General features: G+C 34.1%; 1 protein-coding gene across 2 annotated transcripts in view; it reads left to right on the forward strand.

Moving 5' to 3' along the window:
* Positions 1-19,638, forward strand: part of LOC148125269 (neurobeachin-like) — a 178,710-nt gene that overhangs the window by 104,884 nt on the left and 54,188 nt on the right. For both annotated transcript variants that reach the window (XM_087937243.1, XM_087937244.1), the window contains exons 8-10: positions 2,781-2,893; positions 12,082-12,222; positions 19,019-19,138. In XM_087937243.1, the coding sequence (XP_087793369.1) occupies positions 2,781-2,893; positions 12,082-12,222; positions 19,019-19,138 (374 nt within the window). The remainder of the gene's footprint in view (positions 1-2,780; positions 2,894-12,081; positions 12,223-19,018; positions 19,139-19,638) is intronic.

Raw genomic sequence — 19,638 nt, forward strand, 5'->3', positions numbered from 1 at the left:
TTCTATTATATAATAAAATTATAATTATTAATCTAAGAAGGTTTGCTAATGTAAAATTCTCTTCATTTGCAAAACTAGATGTGAAACGTAGAGCCCTGTTACACTGCTGAATCTCATTTTGACAAACAATTGCATTTTCATTGAATTCTGTTTCTAAAGTTTTTGCTTCTTTCCTATCCTCCTTGTCACTGAACATATTTCATCATGTTTACAATTCTGTGTGTTTTTTTCCCAAAGGTAAACATAGCACTCTGTTACGTATCAATCATGCTAAGTTTTATACTCTCTCTGCCTGGTTTTTGTCTTTATTTTGTAGACTTAAGACTTCCTGACTGGATTATATTATACTACGTTTAGTTCCCAGAGACTCTTTGATTTATGTAGCGCAGAAGGAAAGATCACTATTTTATTTTTCTCACTGAACAGTAAAATATATAGAACAGAAACTCTGCTTTTCAAACAATAAGCATTCACAACTTATTATTTTTCTGAACTTAGGAACAATAAAGAAGAGCATAATATTTGAAGTAAATTGTCCTTTACAGTATTGGTAACTGGAATATTTGAATCTATTTGTAATAAGCAGACTTATTATATTACATACCAAAATGCATTTCATGTTAAGCTTAAAATCAATATTCCTAGTATATTATAAACGAAAATACTGAAGACAGAAAAGCAATCTAAACACTTTGTTAGTTATAGTCCGTAGAAAAGATGAACATTATTGCTTAGGTAGAACATATAAGATGAGAAAGCTTTTAATAAACAAAAGAGGCTTATTGTATAAAAAGGATGAGGAATATTCCATCCTTATTTAGTATGGAAAGTATCTTTACATTTTAGTCTAAAACTGACATGTTCAGGTAATGAATTCAGACTCATTTCTCCCCTTGTTCCCGCCTCCCCTCCTTTTTAGCATTTTCAACATTTTTACTCTGTAATGTACAAGCCCTCACTGGTTAATTATGTATATATTTAGGTACTGCATGTGTTGGGCTTATTATTGTCATCTAATTAAATGTAACCTGAACTGCTTGCTTCTAGAAAAACCATTAAAAATTCTTTCCTAATGACCTAGAGATGACAAAATGTCTGTAAAGTGTGAAGAAGCAGACAAGCACAGGAACATCGCTTTTAAAGAGTGTTAATCCAGATGCTGCAATCATCTAATTAAACAATATTTTGCTGTCATTAACATTTTCACCAAGGAATTGCAGTTATAATTTCTTTGTCAGCTGTCTCTATATCACTTTCCTTCAAAACTAAAGTGCCATATAAAAACATTAAATTGGATGGTTTAATTAAAGTTACTTTAATGAAGAAACATTTCTGAAATTTCATTTTTTTTCTCTGTGTCTTAGGTTTTATTGTTCAAGTCATTTAGTGTTATAGGTTTGCAACATTTAATATTCAGGCTTTAATTTTAACTTTGTAAATTTAACTGAAAAATTTGCTTCTTCAGTATAAGTAAATATTGTAAAAGTGTGTATTTCTGTAGTTCATTATGAAACAGAGACAGTAGCAGAAATCTTTGTGCTTAAGTTATCAGGGACAATGTAACAAATAAAATAGGCCTCAGCCTTTTTAGCCTCCTAACTACCATTGTGCTGCTAAGTATAAGTGGAAATGTAAGATTTCTCCTGGGGATAAGTAGGTCCCTTTTATGAGCAGAGGTGTAAATATTCAAACAGGCGCACAAAGGAATGTGAGAAGTAATCTCTGCAAATCACACTGTTCCTTCCAGTGGCAATCACCATTGGTAGTTAAATCAACATGCATTGGGTCAAGCCTTCTAAAATAGTTCTATAATCACCTGCTTTGAACTCTAATTAAAGTTATGAGATGTTCTTAAGTTAGAAAAAGATTATATATATTGATGTCTTCTTAAGAAACTGGGCACTTCATAGATAAAAAGTGTGATCTATCTGTTTTGGAAAAGACAATATTATCCAGTAATCAAAGGCTGCAGAAATATATGCTACCATGGCAGAGATTTTGTGATGTTTTACAATAATATTTTATACTTTATTTATTTATTTATTTATTTATTTATTTATTTATTTATGTGTATTTATTAGTAGATAAGTGACAATCATACAATATAAGATAGATTTTTGCTTGTCTTAGTTTGTATTTTTTTAAAGTTCTTTTTTAAATGTAAAGATTGTTTTGTTAATTGGGTAAATATAACATTTTGTAAATAACATTTTAAAAAATATTTAGGCACTTCATATATGGTATTTCATTGAATACAAAAAGTATAAGTGAGGAAGAGTACAGTTAATGAACCTGTCAGGATAGAATTAATTCATCCTGATAAAGACACATGCCTAGAATTCACATTTCAGCTTTTTGTATATGATCAAGCATAATACGTTGTTAAATGAAAAATAGAATCATAGGTAGATGCCACCATGATTTATATGCTTATTCTGCACATAGGTTATGAACATACAAATTCTTTCATCATTAGTTAAGCTTATCATCGTCTTTTAATGTCTAATCCCAATATACTACTTGTTTAGGCTTTTTATAGCAGAACTCACAAATAATAGATATTTGGGGTTGAATCTGCTACTTTTGAGACAAGGGAGAAAGATTTGAATGCCAACATATATTATGTTGTCGGTAGTTACAATTTGATATGTTGTAGTTATTTAGTTCCATCAGATGAAATACAATATGTTTGATAATGACATAAGGACAATTACATTTTGATTGCTGGTTTGATAAAGTTGTTTAAACAAACATCCATAATTTTTATATTATTTTATCAGGGCGTACTTACAATGATCTCAATCAGTATCCTGTGTTTCCATGGGTACTAACAAATTATGAATCGGAGGAGTTAGATCTAACCTTGCCAGGAAACTTCAGAGATCTATCAAAGGTATGTTTCAGTTGTATGTTTATTGAAATGATGAAGTTTATTTCTATTCTGTGAAAGAAAACATACATCCTAGCAATTTCAATTATACCAGATAATCTGTGATTCATTGAGTCATTGTTTCAGAAATATTTCCTAATCTACAAAGAGAAACAGAATGACCAATGGTAAACAAAAAGAGCAAGAACAACTTGCAACTTCTTGCCTGCTTAACCAACTTACGGTGGGACTGGACTATTCAATTCCAGAGTCCTAAGTATACTGCTCTGTCTGATTTCCAGCAACCAAATCCAGGGCCAGGAAATTTGCCAAATTTCACTCCCACAACAGTCATGGGCTCTGGATTTGGGATGTATTTTATAAGTCAGCAGTTCCCAAACTTTGTGGCTTGGCAGCCCAGCAGGGAGAAAGGGGAACTGGGTGGCATGAGTAGTGGGGCAGCATGAACGCGCAGCTCAACTTGCACAAACAGCGGGATGGGATACACCAAACAGAAAATAAATTTTTATTGCTGCATTGTTTTATTTTCTATTTTAATTTATTAAGAAAATATATAAGTCTATCCTACATGTAGCTCATTAGTCCTGTCTATTCTGACTGGCAGCTGTTTAACTAAAGTTTTATTTTTTTATTTTTTTATTTTTTTGTAAAAGTTTTATTTCAATTTTCCACATTTTTTTAAGAAACATCTCTTTTTAGTGAACAGTATGACTCCAAGTTTCACATCTCCGTACAGACATAATTTGGTTTACATATTCATCTTTCACATTTAATTCATATCAACCTCTACTTTACATATTTTCTATTATTTTTCATAAATATTTTCCTCAAGCTTATTTGTAAATTTTCCATTCATTTTTAACTTATTCCTTTTAGCTTTAACTAATTCTCATATCATCATATTCATTATACTTATATTTCTTTCTGTCATAATTACAACTTCATCGCATATTCTCATTTCATCATTTCAAGTAATTCCATCTTAATTCAAACACTTTAAAAGAAAAATTTCCCTTACAAATACCAATTAAAGTGTGCCACCCTTATCACTTATATATCATCTAATGAGTTCCCTTTTCAATCCCAATAATCATTTAACTTAATTATCACTTTAAATATTTATAACAGTACTCTTCTAACAACTACCTAACAAATACACCTTTTATAGCAGATTCTGCACGGTGTTTTCCCCTTCAATTACATCAAACAGTTATAATATAACAAAATAATAATAATATATTGAAATCATCATGAAAAACTGATATTAATTTCATTACAATTCTCATATTTCATTTTAGCTATATTCTATAAAATCATTAATCATAGTTATTAAACTTATTATAATTTCTCTTTATTCATATTCTTCCATTTCCCCCCACTTATAATCTCATTATAACAATCTTCATAATTCATTTCAATTATATTCCATAACTTCATCAGACTTAAATAATAAGTTTATCATAATTTCTCTTTTATCACAGTAGTTCCATTTATCTCTATGTTTAGTTTGCCAATAAACCAATATTCCAATGACAAAAAAAGTATCAGTTCCAATCTTATATTTAATCATCTATATTTCCCTACTTGCTAAATAGTTTAACACTTCTAATATATTTATGCTACACCTTAGCACCTTGCAGTATCCTCTTTCTTAATTCTTAGTTAACTATTATCCCTCTGTCTTTTAAATAAACAATTTCTTTTCATTTTTGTACGATTTCCATATTTCTTTCTTTCCTGGTTCTGTTTCTTAACACTTCTTTTCCCCTTCATTTTTATCCTTCTTTTCTTACTCCAATTTTTATCCCCCTCACTTTTTAAATAAAGTTTTACTTTATTTTAGATATATCTATAAATAACACAAGTACAAAATTCTTCATAAAATATACACTTAGCTTTTTTGGTATATAAAACCACAAATTATCTAAACTGAGGGCTCAATACTTACTCCTAGATGGTTCTCTCAGATAAAGTCATGATAATTGGATGGATCTTTATTATCTTCCTTTGCATTAATAGCACTATTTTCTGACTTCCTTGTATTGAATATGATTTGTGGCATTAATCACTTATGTGATTAAAAAAGAAAAACTAATGCCCATAGAGGAGTCTCCAAATAACTGTAGGAATTATATTTAATTTAAAATGCTGCCAAGAAATACTTTTTGTATTCATAGAAGGGATTTTTGGATTAGATACTGCTTTATATTAACAATTCAGCTAGTCTTACACAATTATGTATAAGATATAAGTGAAATATACTTCACTTCTCAGCCACCTGTTTGATCCTTAAGTGAAATATAATTAAAAATCTTAGAAATAATAGTAATTACAGGAAACTGTTTATAGCACAACTGTCTGCTCCCCAAGGCAAGTTGTTATTATCTGCATCTTTTTTTTTCCTATGGAAAGGGATGCATAACATTTGACTAATTGTTAATATCTTCAACCCATTTATGGGTTTTTCTAATATATTGAAGTACCATAATTGTACATATATATGTGTATACATATATACAATAGTAATGTAATAGCAATAAAATGTCTAGCAAAGGCTAAGAGATTAGTTTCTGTTAGCATCAATAGTAAAGTATTAAATTGAGTAAATGGATCCTTTGCTTGTATTGCTTACTTTACAATATCTCGAGCCCAGAAAGGCCACTTTTCTACTCCACAATTTTTTTTATCCTTTTATTTTCAAAATTAATTTCCAATGTAACAAAAGGTATAGTTATTCAAAAAATGCATGGAGTATAACATTTTATAAAATGTATAATTAACATATGTATGTTTTAAATATCCAGTTTCGTTTAGTAGTTTAAGGCATTAGCTAAAACCAAGAGATTGTGAGTTCTAGTGCCACCTTGGACACAAAGCCAGATAGGTGACTTTGGGCCAGTCACTTTTCTTATTCTAATCCCTTTGAAGGAGGCAATGACAAACCACTTCTGAAAAACCAAGAAAACTGCCAAGAAAACTACAAGGACTTCTCCAGACAGAATCTGGGAAATAGACATGACTGAACGAAAGGGTGGGAAGTGTTTTAGGAGTTTACTTTAAATGAATTATTTATTGTTCAAAATAAATAAATAATTCTAAAAGCAAGAAATATTTAATAATTACATTCTCAATTAAAAATGTGGTCCAATTAAAATATAGCCTGGTCTCTAATTCAAATAGGTTGTACACATCCATCTTTGCCCCATACGTAAATATTCTATTTCTGCTCTTTTGCCCTTAAATAAGGCATTTCCTTTCTCTTTTTCTAGGAAGTGACCTACAAAGTTACTTTTAAAGTACATAATTAGTTCTGTAATTATTCAAAATAGCCCCAGGAACAGTTCTTGGAAGTCTGGTTTTAGAAATCAGGATAATTTTGTGTGTCATTGTAAAGATACAGCTTTATATTACCAATTATAAAGGTTGATTTCTGCTTTTGTTAGTTGCTGAATTGAACAAATGCTACAAATAAGCAACTCTTCCAATTTTATTAAAAATCACAGCATTTGTCTTCATATTTCATTATATATATTTAATTGTAAGTTTGAAAAATTAGACAAAGTTTTTGTCAAGGTGTTTTATCAGTAGACATTTGAGATTTCAAGTTATATTCAAGACATACAAAAGGTCAGAGGTTACATTTATTGTTTGACAAGTTGAAAAGCTAATGAAAGAGACTGTCATAGATCCATAGATTATCTCGGCATGAACAAGCCATCGGGAGATCTGCTTATTTTCAACTTGATTGGATCTTCCTGTAAGAATACCACTAAGTTTTCAAGTAGGAAATATTTTTGCAATTTTTATTTTATTTTAGTTTTCCTCTAAGAAAAATAGTTTAAAATGTTTTTATATAGAATTATATAGTGCATTATATGGTGTTATTAGTATATAAATTTAGCATCCTGTATCACCTCTACTCATTAAAGTGTAAATAGGCCTTTTCGTCATTATTTCCAAACATGCAAAATACTATAGTTTGTAGCTCCATCACTAATGAGAAATTCTTCTAAATATTAACCAATATCAAACACATCAAATACCTCAATCTGCCAAAATAATGATAATAATAACAAAATTATTTATAGGCAGCTAATAAGCATAATTGACATTATATAGAATCTCAAATTAGAGCTTTTTCCATTTTGCACCTACGTTATCTAGGAATGGCACTCTTGGAATTCCTCAAGACAAAACCGTGTTTCTCATAAAATAAGGCCAGGTCTTATATTTTCTTGAGCCCCGCATAAACGGCTAGGCCGTCTTTTCGGGGGTGACTTAATTGCCCTCCTTGAATCCTCGTCTAGAGCGCCTCGTGGGCAGCCTTACCACCAGCCATTCCTAACGGGTGATCATGGCAGAGCGCAGAGAGCTCCCTACTCCCGCCAAACACCTTTGCTGCAGATCCGAGACCTTTGGCACCCGCCACTGTTGCTTTCCTTTCTGCCAATGCCACCGCTGCGTTTGGAGCTGCCGCTTCTGTGTTTGGAGCGCTGCCGCCATTTGGAGCACCACCACCACATTTGCAGCTGCCGCTTCCATGTTTGGAGCTGCCGCCGCATTTGGAGTGCCGCCGTTTGGAGCGGTGTTTTAGAACAGATTAGCCATGCATTATACTTACTGATTTAACGTGCAGAGTTATAGCCGTCTCTGGGTAAGGGAGATGGGCAGCATAAAGATTTAATTAATAAATAATTAAAAGAACTCAGTATGTTTTCGAAAAAGTAATATTCAGGAGCAGGATTCAGTTGTAAAATAATTTGAAAGCTTGCTGAAATTAGTAATGTCTTATGTAAAGAATATTAAAATCATACTAGAATCTGTCCTGTTGGCATCTGATATTAAGACACTGATTCACACCTTTCACTGTATTCCTCCACATGCCTATGGAGAAATAATTTCCATGTAATTCATTGAGTTTTACTCCCTTGTAATTTGGTGTATAGTTGAAGTCTTTTTTATAAAATCTAGTAGTATATTGTAGTTGAACATTCCATTTATTTGAATTCAAATAAATGTCTTTGTTAGTTTTGGAACAATTGTGCTTTTCATGAAAACAATTCCCAGAACAGTTTTCAAATAATGTACAAAAATAGTCATGCCAAGAAAATGCATCACAATAAAAGCAGTAATTAAAAGCAACAGGCAAAACCATCCCATAGTAAATACTTACTTCTATTTTAGGGGTCATGATAGAAAAATGAAGGATTATGTGCCATTAACAACTGAAGTAAAACTCCCAATTCCAATCCCTGCTGTGATTACTATACAACATTCCTTTCCTGTCAAGTCTGATCACAAACATACTTAAAATAAAATGTTAGGGTTTTTTTTCAGGCCCTATTATTGTAACCTCAACAGCTATACTGCCAATTGTATCAAACGTTGCATCAACCTTTGCTGCATGAAATTTACCAAATCCCATTACATCAATTCAAGGCTAGGCTGTATCTTGTTGAATAATCAAGAAGGCAAAGCAGTAAAGAAATAATGATTTAACTATTAATTAATACTAAAGGTATAATTTATATTCCAAGGATTACTTTTGTTGAACAAAATAGTGAATGAAAGAAAACTACAAAGCTTGGGTAGCCTGTGAAACCTTAATAAAATGAAAAATATAAATATTTATTTTATTGTTCTTCCAGTAGTTGGAAGATGCCTGGAAAAGATTAAGAAGTAGGTCATGCTTTTCTTTCAAGAATGTTTAGTGAGGTCTTGCAGTGCAATCTGCATCAGATAAGCTTGATCCTAAGGGATTGCTAAAATATTTTGCACACATGAGAAAGCTATTAGCATATCCTTGACACAGCAAAGTATTAAACAATCAGAATGTTTAGGGAAACCAAAATCCTGGTATATTAACTTAAAACTAACATTAACTTCAAGATAGAACATGTAAAATACATTTGGAGGTTTTTTGTTTTGTTTTGTTTAAAGAATCTGAAACAAATATAGTTTGTTTCATATTTACTAAACATTTATTAGCATCCTAGAACTAATTCAATAAGTATTTGGAATGTACAATCAATATATTCATGCATTATATTGATTAGTTATTGATTATAATAACTTGTATTATACTGTGTTTACTTCAAAGTTCTAATAGTTTTGGTTATTTAGAGTCTTTCTAAATATATATTTAAAATAAACATGAATAATTTGTTAGGTTATGGAATAAAACAGTGACTGTGTGCCCATAAGATTATTGTCATTTGTTTTAATATTTTCGGGTTAACTAATAAATATATATCTAAAATCTATTGTAGTTTAGATTCTTTAAAATGTTTTCAATTTAAAGTTTTTTATTTATTAATATTAGTATAGGTAGTCCATACAAAAAATGCACTGAGCTAAGCTGAGCACTCTGCTGTATAGTGTTAGCTAAAAACTCAAATATTCTTGAGTAGAGGGAAGTTATCTCACTAATATTTCATTTAGAACATAAATAGTATAAAAATGTGCAAGTTATGGGGCACTGCCAGTCATTTTTCCATGTGATGTCCTTTTACAGGAAATAAAATGACATCATTTTTGAAGTTAAAATTTGCACTGTGGAGCAGATTGCTCAGTTCATTTCTTTCAGTGGATTACTTTTAAATGGCTTAATGATGAAGAAAAAGAAGAGAAAATCATGTCAGCCACTGATCTGCCCATCTGGTTTTCTTGTCTCATAATATGAAATCCACCATTCAAAAGGGAACAGCACTGGAGACCCCATTGATTATGAATTTAATATGATTTAGGAGCAATAATGATGGGGATGACTGGACTGAATGGGGTAAATTGATTTTGGAGCAGGTTCTATATTATTTAGGTTAAAGTAATAATTGAATAAAAGTGGGTGGGTTCAGTGGGGTGGAAATTAAAGAACAATGTTGTTAAGTGATTTGGTTCAACAGTTATTTGATTTATCTTATGGAAAATTTAAAGTCTTTTCAAATGTGCATATATACATATATATTAATATATGGAAATTCCATCAAATATGTGTTCTCTGTTTCCATGATATATGAGAAAAAATGAATTTGTCATTCTAGGATAGTTAAAATAAAATAAATCAATAAATTGAGGCAAATTATCAATTTCCATAGGAAATCAAAAATTTCTCTTCTTATAAAATTGTGGATAACTATGAAAGCAGCAAGAGTTTGATAATGTTATTAGAATTTCCTAGAATATGAAAAAGGACATATTTTTCTGTGTTTTCTTTATTGTGCTACTACAACTTCTTTATTGTACTACTACTACAAGCTACTACAAGCTTTCATAGTATATCAGTGTTCACTATTCACAGCATATTAAGGGAACCAATTAGTGTAAGAAAACTTAAAAAATAATTTTCAATATACTAAATAGGCCCAAAAAGAGGAGGATCTGTTCAATTTTTGCTTTCTAAATAATCTTTGTTTATATCCTGTCTTTATTTTTATAAACAACTGAAGATGGTAAACTTATTTAATACTCCTTCCTCTGTCTATTTTCCTCACAACAACAACTCTGTGAGGTGAGCTGGGCTGAGAGAGGCTGGCCCAAGCTAAAATATGTATAATTTTAAAAAATACCATCCGTCGTCACAACTCAAACGAATACTTTAGTAACCATACTAGACAATGACACTTCACTTTCTTAGACACTAGATGACAGATCCATACTAAAATACAGATCCAACAAGATTTTCACACATAACAAGCAACAACTGAAAAGTGATACTAACATAGAATCATACCCTGTAACAAACTCAAATGTTTACATTTACATCATTAGCGCTACCACAGGCCCAACAACTTCACACACAAAATTGGAGGTGCCCTTACATTCTCTTCCCCCATTATGGTATTGACCACGATCTGTCTGAAAAAAAGCTGATGTGGTTTCCATCTTCAAAAAAGGAAATAAATTATTCCAGGAAACCGCAGATCAGTTACCCTTACAGAACCTGGGAAGATCCTGGAATAGATAGGAATAGATCTATGAACACCTAGACACAAGCAAAGTTATTAATAGAAGCCAGCCTGTGTGTCCAGTTCTGGTCCCCATGATACAAAAAGTTGTTGAGACACTAGAAAGAGTGCAGAGAAGAACAACAAAGACGATTATGGGCTGGAGGCTGAGACATGTGATAAACAGTTGCAGCAATTTGATATGTCTAGTCTAATAAGAGAAAGACTACGGGTGACCTAATAGCAGTTTTCCAATATTTGAAAAGCTGTAACAAAGAAAAAAAGGACAACCTATTCTCCAAAACACTGAGGGCAAGACAAAAAGTAATGGATGGAAACTTATCAAAGAGAAATCCAACCTAGAATTAAGGAGAAATTTCATGATAATGAGAACAATCAGTGGAATGGCTTACTTTCAGAAGTTGTAAGCATCCAACATTGGAGGTTTTAAAGAAGATATTGGATAAACATTTGTCTGGAATGATATAAAGTTTCCTGCTTGGGCAGGAGGAAGAAATAAAAGACCTCCAAGTTCCCTTCCAAGTGTGGTATTTGATATTCGGTTTGCCAAACACCCCGGGATTTTATGTAGGACAAATAATGAACAAACATAGGTCAAAAGAATTAATGGATACAAAATTGACATAATAAAACAAGGACCAACACGATAATTTAACTTCCAAGGATACTCTGTTATAGATTTCAGAATAAGTGTTTTCAAACAAGGAAACTTAACCAGCACAGTTGAGCAAAGTCTCAGCAAACATAAGTATGAGTTGAAAAGATACTTGTGTGTCTCACATGTAACTTGTATCTGCAAAATTACCATCTTCCTATTTTCTCTCTCTCCCCACCTCTCCCTCCCCTGCCTTACTTCCCTACCCTACCTCCTATCTCTATCTCTTATTCCAATTTAAATCCTTCATGAATTTAGCTACCCATGAAGTGAGCTATAGTCTTTAATAAAACATGTTAGCTTGAAAAGATGCTACCACATCACATGCTTTTTTTCCTTTGAGATGATCATGACATTTGTAGATGTATCTTACAGAAGAAGTACCGTGTTTAGTAATTCAAGCTTCTCACATGAAATCCCTATTCCATCTCAAGCAGTCCAACCATATTACAGTAAAACAGAATGAGTTATCAGTTTTTGGCTGTTGAATGTCATATACTGTGAATATTAAAGAATGTAGAAGAAAAATGGTATGCAGGTTTATAAAGCTTTCTTATTTATTCTCTTTACAGCCCATTGGTGCTTTAAATCCAAAGAGAGCTGTCTTTTATGCAGAACGCTATGAGACATGGGAAAATGATCAAACTCCACCTTATCATTATAACACTCATTATTCTACATCTACATGTACATTAGCCTGGCTTGTTCGCATTGTAAGTATCTTTCATATCTTTATAGATAAAGCTGTCTGCTGTCTTCTGTATTTTTTAAAAAATGTGGTTTAATTATAGAACTGAAATTTTAGGGAAACAAAGCAAGTCAACCTTAAGAACAGAAGAATCCTAATATTCCAGTGCAACCATTATCTAAATACAATTACCTAACAGAAAGAGAAGGCTCAAAATAGGAATTAATATAATGAGGCAATATGATTACTGACATAACAAGGCCAACCCAAGGAATTACAATGTTTGGGGTAACAGTGTCCTATTCCTGCTCACACATGCATGTGTCAGAGGTAGGTTAAAAATTTCATTTGAAATTTTCCAAGAGTCTTCTGACAACAGACGAAGCTGGCAACGGAGTAAAATAATAAAGTAACGTGTTTTTGAACAATTCTTAAATATGTTAACCTTGATTGTGATTCCAAGATTATTAGAAAGCTAGAATTTCTCTATAATCAGGTTAATTTTTGGAAAGTAGGGGACAAGGGATCTCCAAAAGTTCTACATGATAGCAAAAGTCACTGGAGGAGTATACAAGGAATAAAAGAAGAAAGACAAAATGGGGCATAGTCCAATTTCAAGCCAAAAATGTATATTAGTTATTGTTCTTAGAACATGAAGACTATTGCAGTGCAGGGATTGAAGGACCCAGATTAAGGAGGAAAGACCTGCCAATAAACACCTAAGTCCAGAATGAAACTACAATAGAACCTCTGGTCACAACCATAATTCGTTCCATAGCTTTGGTCGCAACCCGATTTAGTGGTGACCTGAACCTAATTTTGAAAATTTGGCGCTTACAAAATAATGGCGGAGAAGGGGAAATTGGCTGTGGGGGAAAAAATGTGAATTTTTTGGTCAGAACCCAATTTGGTCATGGTCAGAAGCATTCGTGACCAGAGGTTCTACTGTACCTGATTCTACACCAGGAGTAATATTTCATCCATTTTCAAGAAACAATGGATTAGAAAGTATTCATTTAAAAGGTATTTCAGGCTCTATCTATTCTACCACAAAATACCTTTTTGTAGACCATCGTCACCAAGGCCAGAGATTGGGACTATTCAATAATTCTAGAAATGGGTCTCAGAAAGACAGGGGGGTGGGGAGACAGTTGAACTTATGTCAAACTTATCATCATGCTAACTATAGAACTGATGCAAATGAATGCTAAATCCATAAATATGATTCTGAAAACTCAGAATAGAAATCAACTGACAATATATGTAAGGCTTTTTTATCATTACAACAATGCATAGAAAAAGCAGAACAAAAAAAATAGACAGAAAAGGATTATTGAGGAATCTGATCCACCTTTGTAAGTGAGCAAATCTAATTTGTACATCATTGAACAACACATGGATCGAAATGCCATCAAAATTCTTCAATTTTTATTACTTTAGCTTGGATTCCAATCTCTTTCTTGATAAAACAAATATGTATTTCACATGAAGGGAAATGTAGATGTTTTAGATCAAAATATTTTGGAATTTAATGCACAGTTATGGATGTATTTTATTAAATCCATTGTGCATCAAATTCTACAGTATTTTAACTTAAAATTATGTGGCAATTTTTTAAAATAAGGAAAAATACTTTCTGAATATTAGAGGAATAGTGATTATTATGACTTCATATTTATAACCAACACTTCTATGTACATTTTTAATGTGTAAGCTATGTGATAACTGTAGATGAGTCTGCATAGCACAGTTGTTAAGGATTAAAAATCCAAAAGATAGACACATTACTGTGTTATAATAGCCCCCCCTATGGAGTTCAACTATAGGAGGTTTAATCCTTCACTCTGAATCTTCTTACTTTCTATGTTTGTCTCTTAAATAATTTTGTCATGGAAGTTATAATTACATTTTAACATAATTCCCTGTAATTACCCTTGCTGCTTTTTAAAAAATAATCTGCACTTCTTATTTACAATCTCTGCTTCTACTCTCTGCTTCAAACCCATCTCATTTAAAACTCAAAATAAAGATATGCAGTGGTATACAGTGCTTTTAAAACGCCAACTTTATTTTTTTAAAAAAATGATTCCTACTAATAGGAATTAAATTTGATAGTGTCAAATGAGCTAGCAGCAGAGTCAGACAAGGAGGGGGAGCCTGGGCCAGCTTTGGAGCCTTTGGAATGCTCTGATGAGGAAGCAGAATCAGAGGCAGATGCAGAGCTGGGACCTTCTGTCCACCACCAGGTGAAGAGGAAGCTGTCTTCAGGGCCGGAGCTGAATAAGGGGGAGGAACAATATCTTGCCCCCCATCAGAGTCTGAATCTGTGGGGAAGATGAGCTGGAACAAGAAATGCCGGACATGGAGAGGGTGGCTCTGTTGGCCTTGGAGGAAACTGGAAATGGGCAGAGTCAGTCCAGAAAAGATTTTTCTGAAGTAGTAAGGCCTGAAGGCAGGGAAGAACAGGCAGGAGGAACATGAGGGACAGAGTTCAGGTGAGGATCTAGGAGTGCCCCCTCCTGATCCAAGGGCCCGGCAAGTGAAGAGGAGACGTGATCAGCGCAGACTGAGCTATCTACGTGCGAGGAGAGTGCCCTGACCATCTTCACAAGGCACACCGAGGGGATGAGACTTAAGGAGACACTGTGGGGAGGGGCATTTGTAGGGAATAAATGATGAGTTTCTGAACTGTGCGTGCCGACATTTGAACTGGCCAAGAGTCCTTGCATTCCTGTGGGCGTTCTGGACTAATTACCTGGATCTTTTGTTCCTTGAACTCCTTGATTTGCCCTTGATCTGCCAAATACCTTTGGATTTATTGCTGAGCAGCCTTGGTGCAAACAGCTCTAGGCTGGACTAATTGCAGCTAGAAGCTGCCTGGGGTTTGTGTGGGATTTTGTTATCATTCTGCTCAAGACTTGCCAGAAGCGGAGCATTTGGGGAACTTTTGAGCAATAAAGGGGTGGTTTGAACTGCCAGTTGTTTGTGTGATCTTTGTACTGTATCCTGGGTCATCACAAACAGATGGGGCCCATCCCAGATGTGTGTATACATAGAGAAGAGAGGAGAGAGCAATGGAAGGCAATAAGCCAGCTCTCAGGGAAAAGAAGAGGTAGACGCTAGCCAGACCCTCCTCAGCTGGGAAATAAATAGTAAATAGATAGGGTTTGGGAGTGGCCTGCTGCCACAGACAACCATTTGTTCCAGTGTACATCAATCAAGTCAGAACCAGGTTTGTCGGGGCTAATTGCTCTGTATTTGAGGTGCCAACTGAGTCTCCCTGCTGAGAAATAATAGGGAGTGAATTTGCTTCAGCCGGGGTGAACAGGGACTGTTCCTGCCCTGTTTCAGAAGGGGAGAAGACTCTCATTTGTGATTAATTATTTTTGGTTTTGTCTATCCAATGTGAATCAAGACTGTTCCTGCCCTGTTTTAAAAAGGGGGTTGTTTTACTCTTGAGTAAGTGGTTTCTCACTGCTTGTGAAAGCTGGGTCAGAACACCCAGCTGGCCTTCATAGCTAAAGCAGAATTTGAACTCACTGTTTCTCACTTTCTAGCCTGGTGCCTTAACCACTAGATCAAGTTGGCTTGTAATATACATGAATATATGATAGAAGAATACATGAATATTAATCAATCCAAAACAAATAAGCTGGACATGGCTTCTAGCAATATTTGCTGAAATAAATCAATAATTTGGTTTTATCACATCCCTCTTGGTAACCTGAAAGGAAACCAGTGACACTTACTGCATATGTTGCTAATTATATCTTGGTGAGAACTGACTTATGATCAAGATTGGGAGTTCTTTAGAGCATAGAAATTCACATTCAAGAATTATTCTGCTTATAAGGCAATAAAGCTAGTAACCTGGAGTACTTGCTGCAAATTTAGGAGACCATTCGCAAAGGATTTATTTGGGTTTTTTTTCTACTGTCACTCTCATTAATCATCTGGTTCTTTAAATGATATGACGGCAGGCACTTTTCTCTGTTTTGCTTGATCAAGCAGAAGAAAAATATGATTCAAGTTCTCCTTTTCCAAGTAAAAGATATTCCAGCCCTTCAGATTTACCTATGGGCTTGGTAAGCTACTTAATACCCTAGTTACAATACCATCACATCCTATATTCCTAACAGATTGTTATCCCTCTCTGCCACTTACCTACAGTATGAATACAGAAGCAAAGGCTATTCTGATTTAAAAAAAACAAAACAATGGGAGGGATAAACTAGGGCTGCCATAACTGAAATATAAAATTCTTGACAAAGATGGTTAGCCACAAAGAAGTCCCTCCCAAAGTTTCTTCTTTGCTGTGACCTTTTAGTCACCTCGTCTTGCTGCAGCCTAGATATGGAAGCTCTAGCAAAACACATCTCTCCTTTCTTGCTCTTCTCTGTCTAATATAAGTTATTCAATCTCAGAAGACAATATTTGCCCCAAATAGAAAAGTAGAGCATGGCAAGAAAAAAGAGCTTGCTTACTCTCACTTTTTTGGTTCAAGTGCCATGCAATTGGGCAGGCAAGATATTCAGGGCATCCACTGCATCACTCACTTCATCCGGAATGGAGATATATAGCTGGGATATAGAATAGCATGGCATGGCATGGCATAGAATTAATTGTTTATTGGCCAAGTGTGATTGGACACACAAGGAATTTGTTTTGGTCCATATGCTCTCAAGATACATATGTCAAGATTCATAGGTATAACACTTAGAAGTAGTCATAGGGTACTATAAATCATACTAGGAAACAATTATCATCTTGTTGGTGATACCTCATCCCATGGTGACAGATGATTTCAATCATTGGTTTCATGTAGATGTTAAAAAGGAACAGAGAGAGCATTGACCCTTAAGGTATGCCACAAAGAAAGGGCCACGAGCTGAACCTCTTGTTCCCTAATAACGTCAATTGGGACTGGCCTCAGAGGAAGGAGGTGAATTAGCACAAAACTGTACCACCCACCCTCAATTTCCTAAGTTAGCCCAAAAGGATATCATAGTCAGTGGTATTGAAAGCCACTGAGAGGCCAAGGAGAGGAAGGATGAATGCATCACCTCCACCCCCGCTCCTGCTAGAGGTCATCCATACATGCAACCAATGCTGTTTGGATCCTGTATCGGGGGAAACATGACTGAAAATGGTCCAGATAATCCATTTCCTCCAAAGTCCTCTGGAATTGCAACATCACTATCTCCTCAACCATATTTCCTAGAAAAGTGAGAGACTGGGAGAAAATTGTCCTGCATGATAGGGTCCAGTGGTGGCTTCTTGAGTAGGGGGCACACCAGCGTTTCTTGAAAGGAAGCCAGAAACATTCCTCAGACAAGGATGAATTGACCATCATTTGGACCCACTCACATGTTACCTCCCAGGTTGTCTTAGTCAGGAGGGGCATGGATCTAATATGCAGGTAGTGGCATTTCATTTCACAGCATCCTATCTTCTTCCTCAGGTCCAATAAAATCAAATCATTCCCTGTTAACGGAGTAAGTCCATTCCCTAGGCATCTCCATAGGACTTATACTTCGTATTCAATTGTGAACAAATCCAAGCAATTTTATTCTAAATCAGCGGTTCTCAACCTTTTCTTCACCATGGACCTCCTTTAAATACCTTTTGTGGCCAGGGAGCATGGCCCCAGGCCCCCAAGACTTAACTCAAGATTTAAATCATAACATTTTTCAAGCCTTTGTCGACCCCTTGTGATGATATCGTGGCTCCTCAGGCATCTGCAGATCACAGGTTGAATTTCTGGAGCATCCTTCTCACAAGATATTATACCAAGGATATTATTTTGTAGAATTTTTATTTATGTATTTATATCCTTTACTATTTTTATAAATAACTCAAATTGGCAACTATAACTAATATCTGGACTATGTCACAAATTATGGAAACATTTTGTATTTAAATTTAAGTGTGAAGTCCATTAAAGTCGCATGGCTAGTTGGATTTGCACGCAAATCCAGCATATTCTATTGAGCATTGCTGCAAATTAGAATAGTATTGAGATATCTGCACCCTTTACAATAGCGGTGAACAATATTTTCATGCTTAGGGTCTGCACTTAGTAGATAAGAAAGATGAGGGATGATGTCATAATGTGAAATGAGAGAGCAGTTATATTAAATGGGTGGATTTGTTTACAAATGGGTTGCCAGGATTAACTTTTAAACTGCAGGTTGAGGGATATACAGTAAACGTGATATTTTGTTTTCTTATTTCAATACTTTTCAGGTTTTTTTAGTTCACACAACAGCTTTATTGTGCTGCTCACTGAAAAACAGAAATTTCAGTAACAGTTGGGAGTTGCAGATTTCATTGCTGAAAGTGGGTAACAGGAACAGGACAAAATCTGGTATAGCAAAGCTATCAATCATGCTTTAAGGCACTGGAAAATAGAACCATTACTAATCTGATCTGTAATAATATCAGCTGATGGTTCAAACACAAATTCTGAATAATTTATTTTTTGTTTCTACACCATGATACGGGTATATCTTAGTCATTTTTGGCATGCACTTCTTTGTGCTGTGTGACTAGTACAAGAGTTTCTCACAAACATTTTGTAACTAACTGGCTGAAGAATTAAGCATCCTTGAGTCCTGGTGACTTCATGGACATGTGACTGATAGAAAAAAAAACCTGAGATTATTTTGTTTAACCAGAACCATTCTGAAATAATTACTAAGAAGAGATTTTCCCTTATTAAAACTCAACCAAACTACCGAACTTACATTTGAAACTGCATTTAATGATATATAATATTTGCAGAATTCTTACAAGTACATTGTGTCATTTTTTAATGGTAGGAGCCTTTTACAACTTTCTTCCTCAATGCAAATGATGGTAAATTTGATCATCCAGATCGAACTTTTTCTTCAGTGGCAAGATCATGGAGAAATAGCCAACGAGACACTTCAGATGTCAAAGTAAGAAAAATATTTTCTATGTACTAATAATTGGGTGGCTGTCAGTATGGTTACATGCTACAAATGCAAAATGGGGGTGTGGGAGGAGGAGGTTGCATTTCACATAACACAGAAAAGAAAGTTGTATTGGTATCATCATTTTTAAATGCCTGTTTTGCATACAGTGATGAATACAAGCTTTCCCAATATTTGAGCTATTGAAAGATCTTTTGTTCCTGACAAAATAAATAAATAATCCTATCCCAATTTATAATCAAATAATCACAGAATGGAGAAAAGCCCAATAAATTGTTCTTTCCTGCTGTTAACTCAATATTTGGCCCATTCCATAAACACAGCAAGATTGGATGTGACCTTAAAGTGTTATATTGTTATAGCTTTTCTAGCATGAGTTTTCCATCGCCTAGGGCAATTAATAAAGCATTAATGACAAGATACATTTAAAATGTATGTTTTGTGTAAGCCTTAGCTTTTACCACATTGTGCCTCAGGATATTATG

This window comes from Pseudonaja textilis, chromosome 7 (assembly GCF_049901715.1).
Source record: "Pseudonaja textilis isolate UNSWEBS1 chromosome 7, rPseTex1.2, whole genome shotgun sequence".
NCBI classification, from domain to species: domain Eukaryota; kingdom Metazoa; phylum Chordata; class Lepidosauria; order Squamata; family Elapidae; genus Pseudonaja; species Pseudonaja textilis.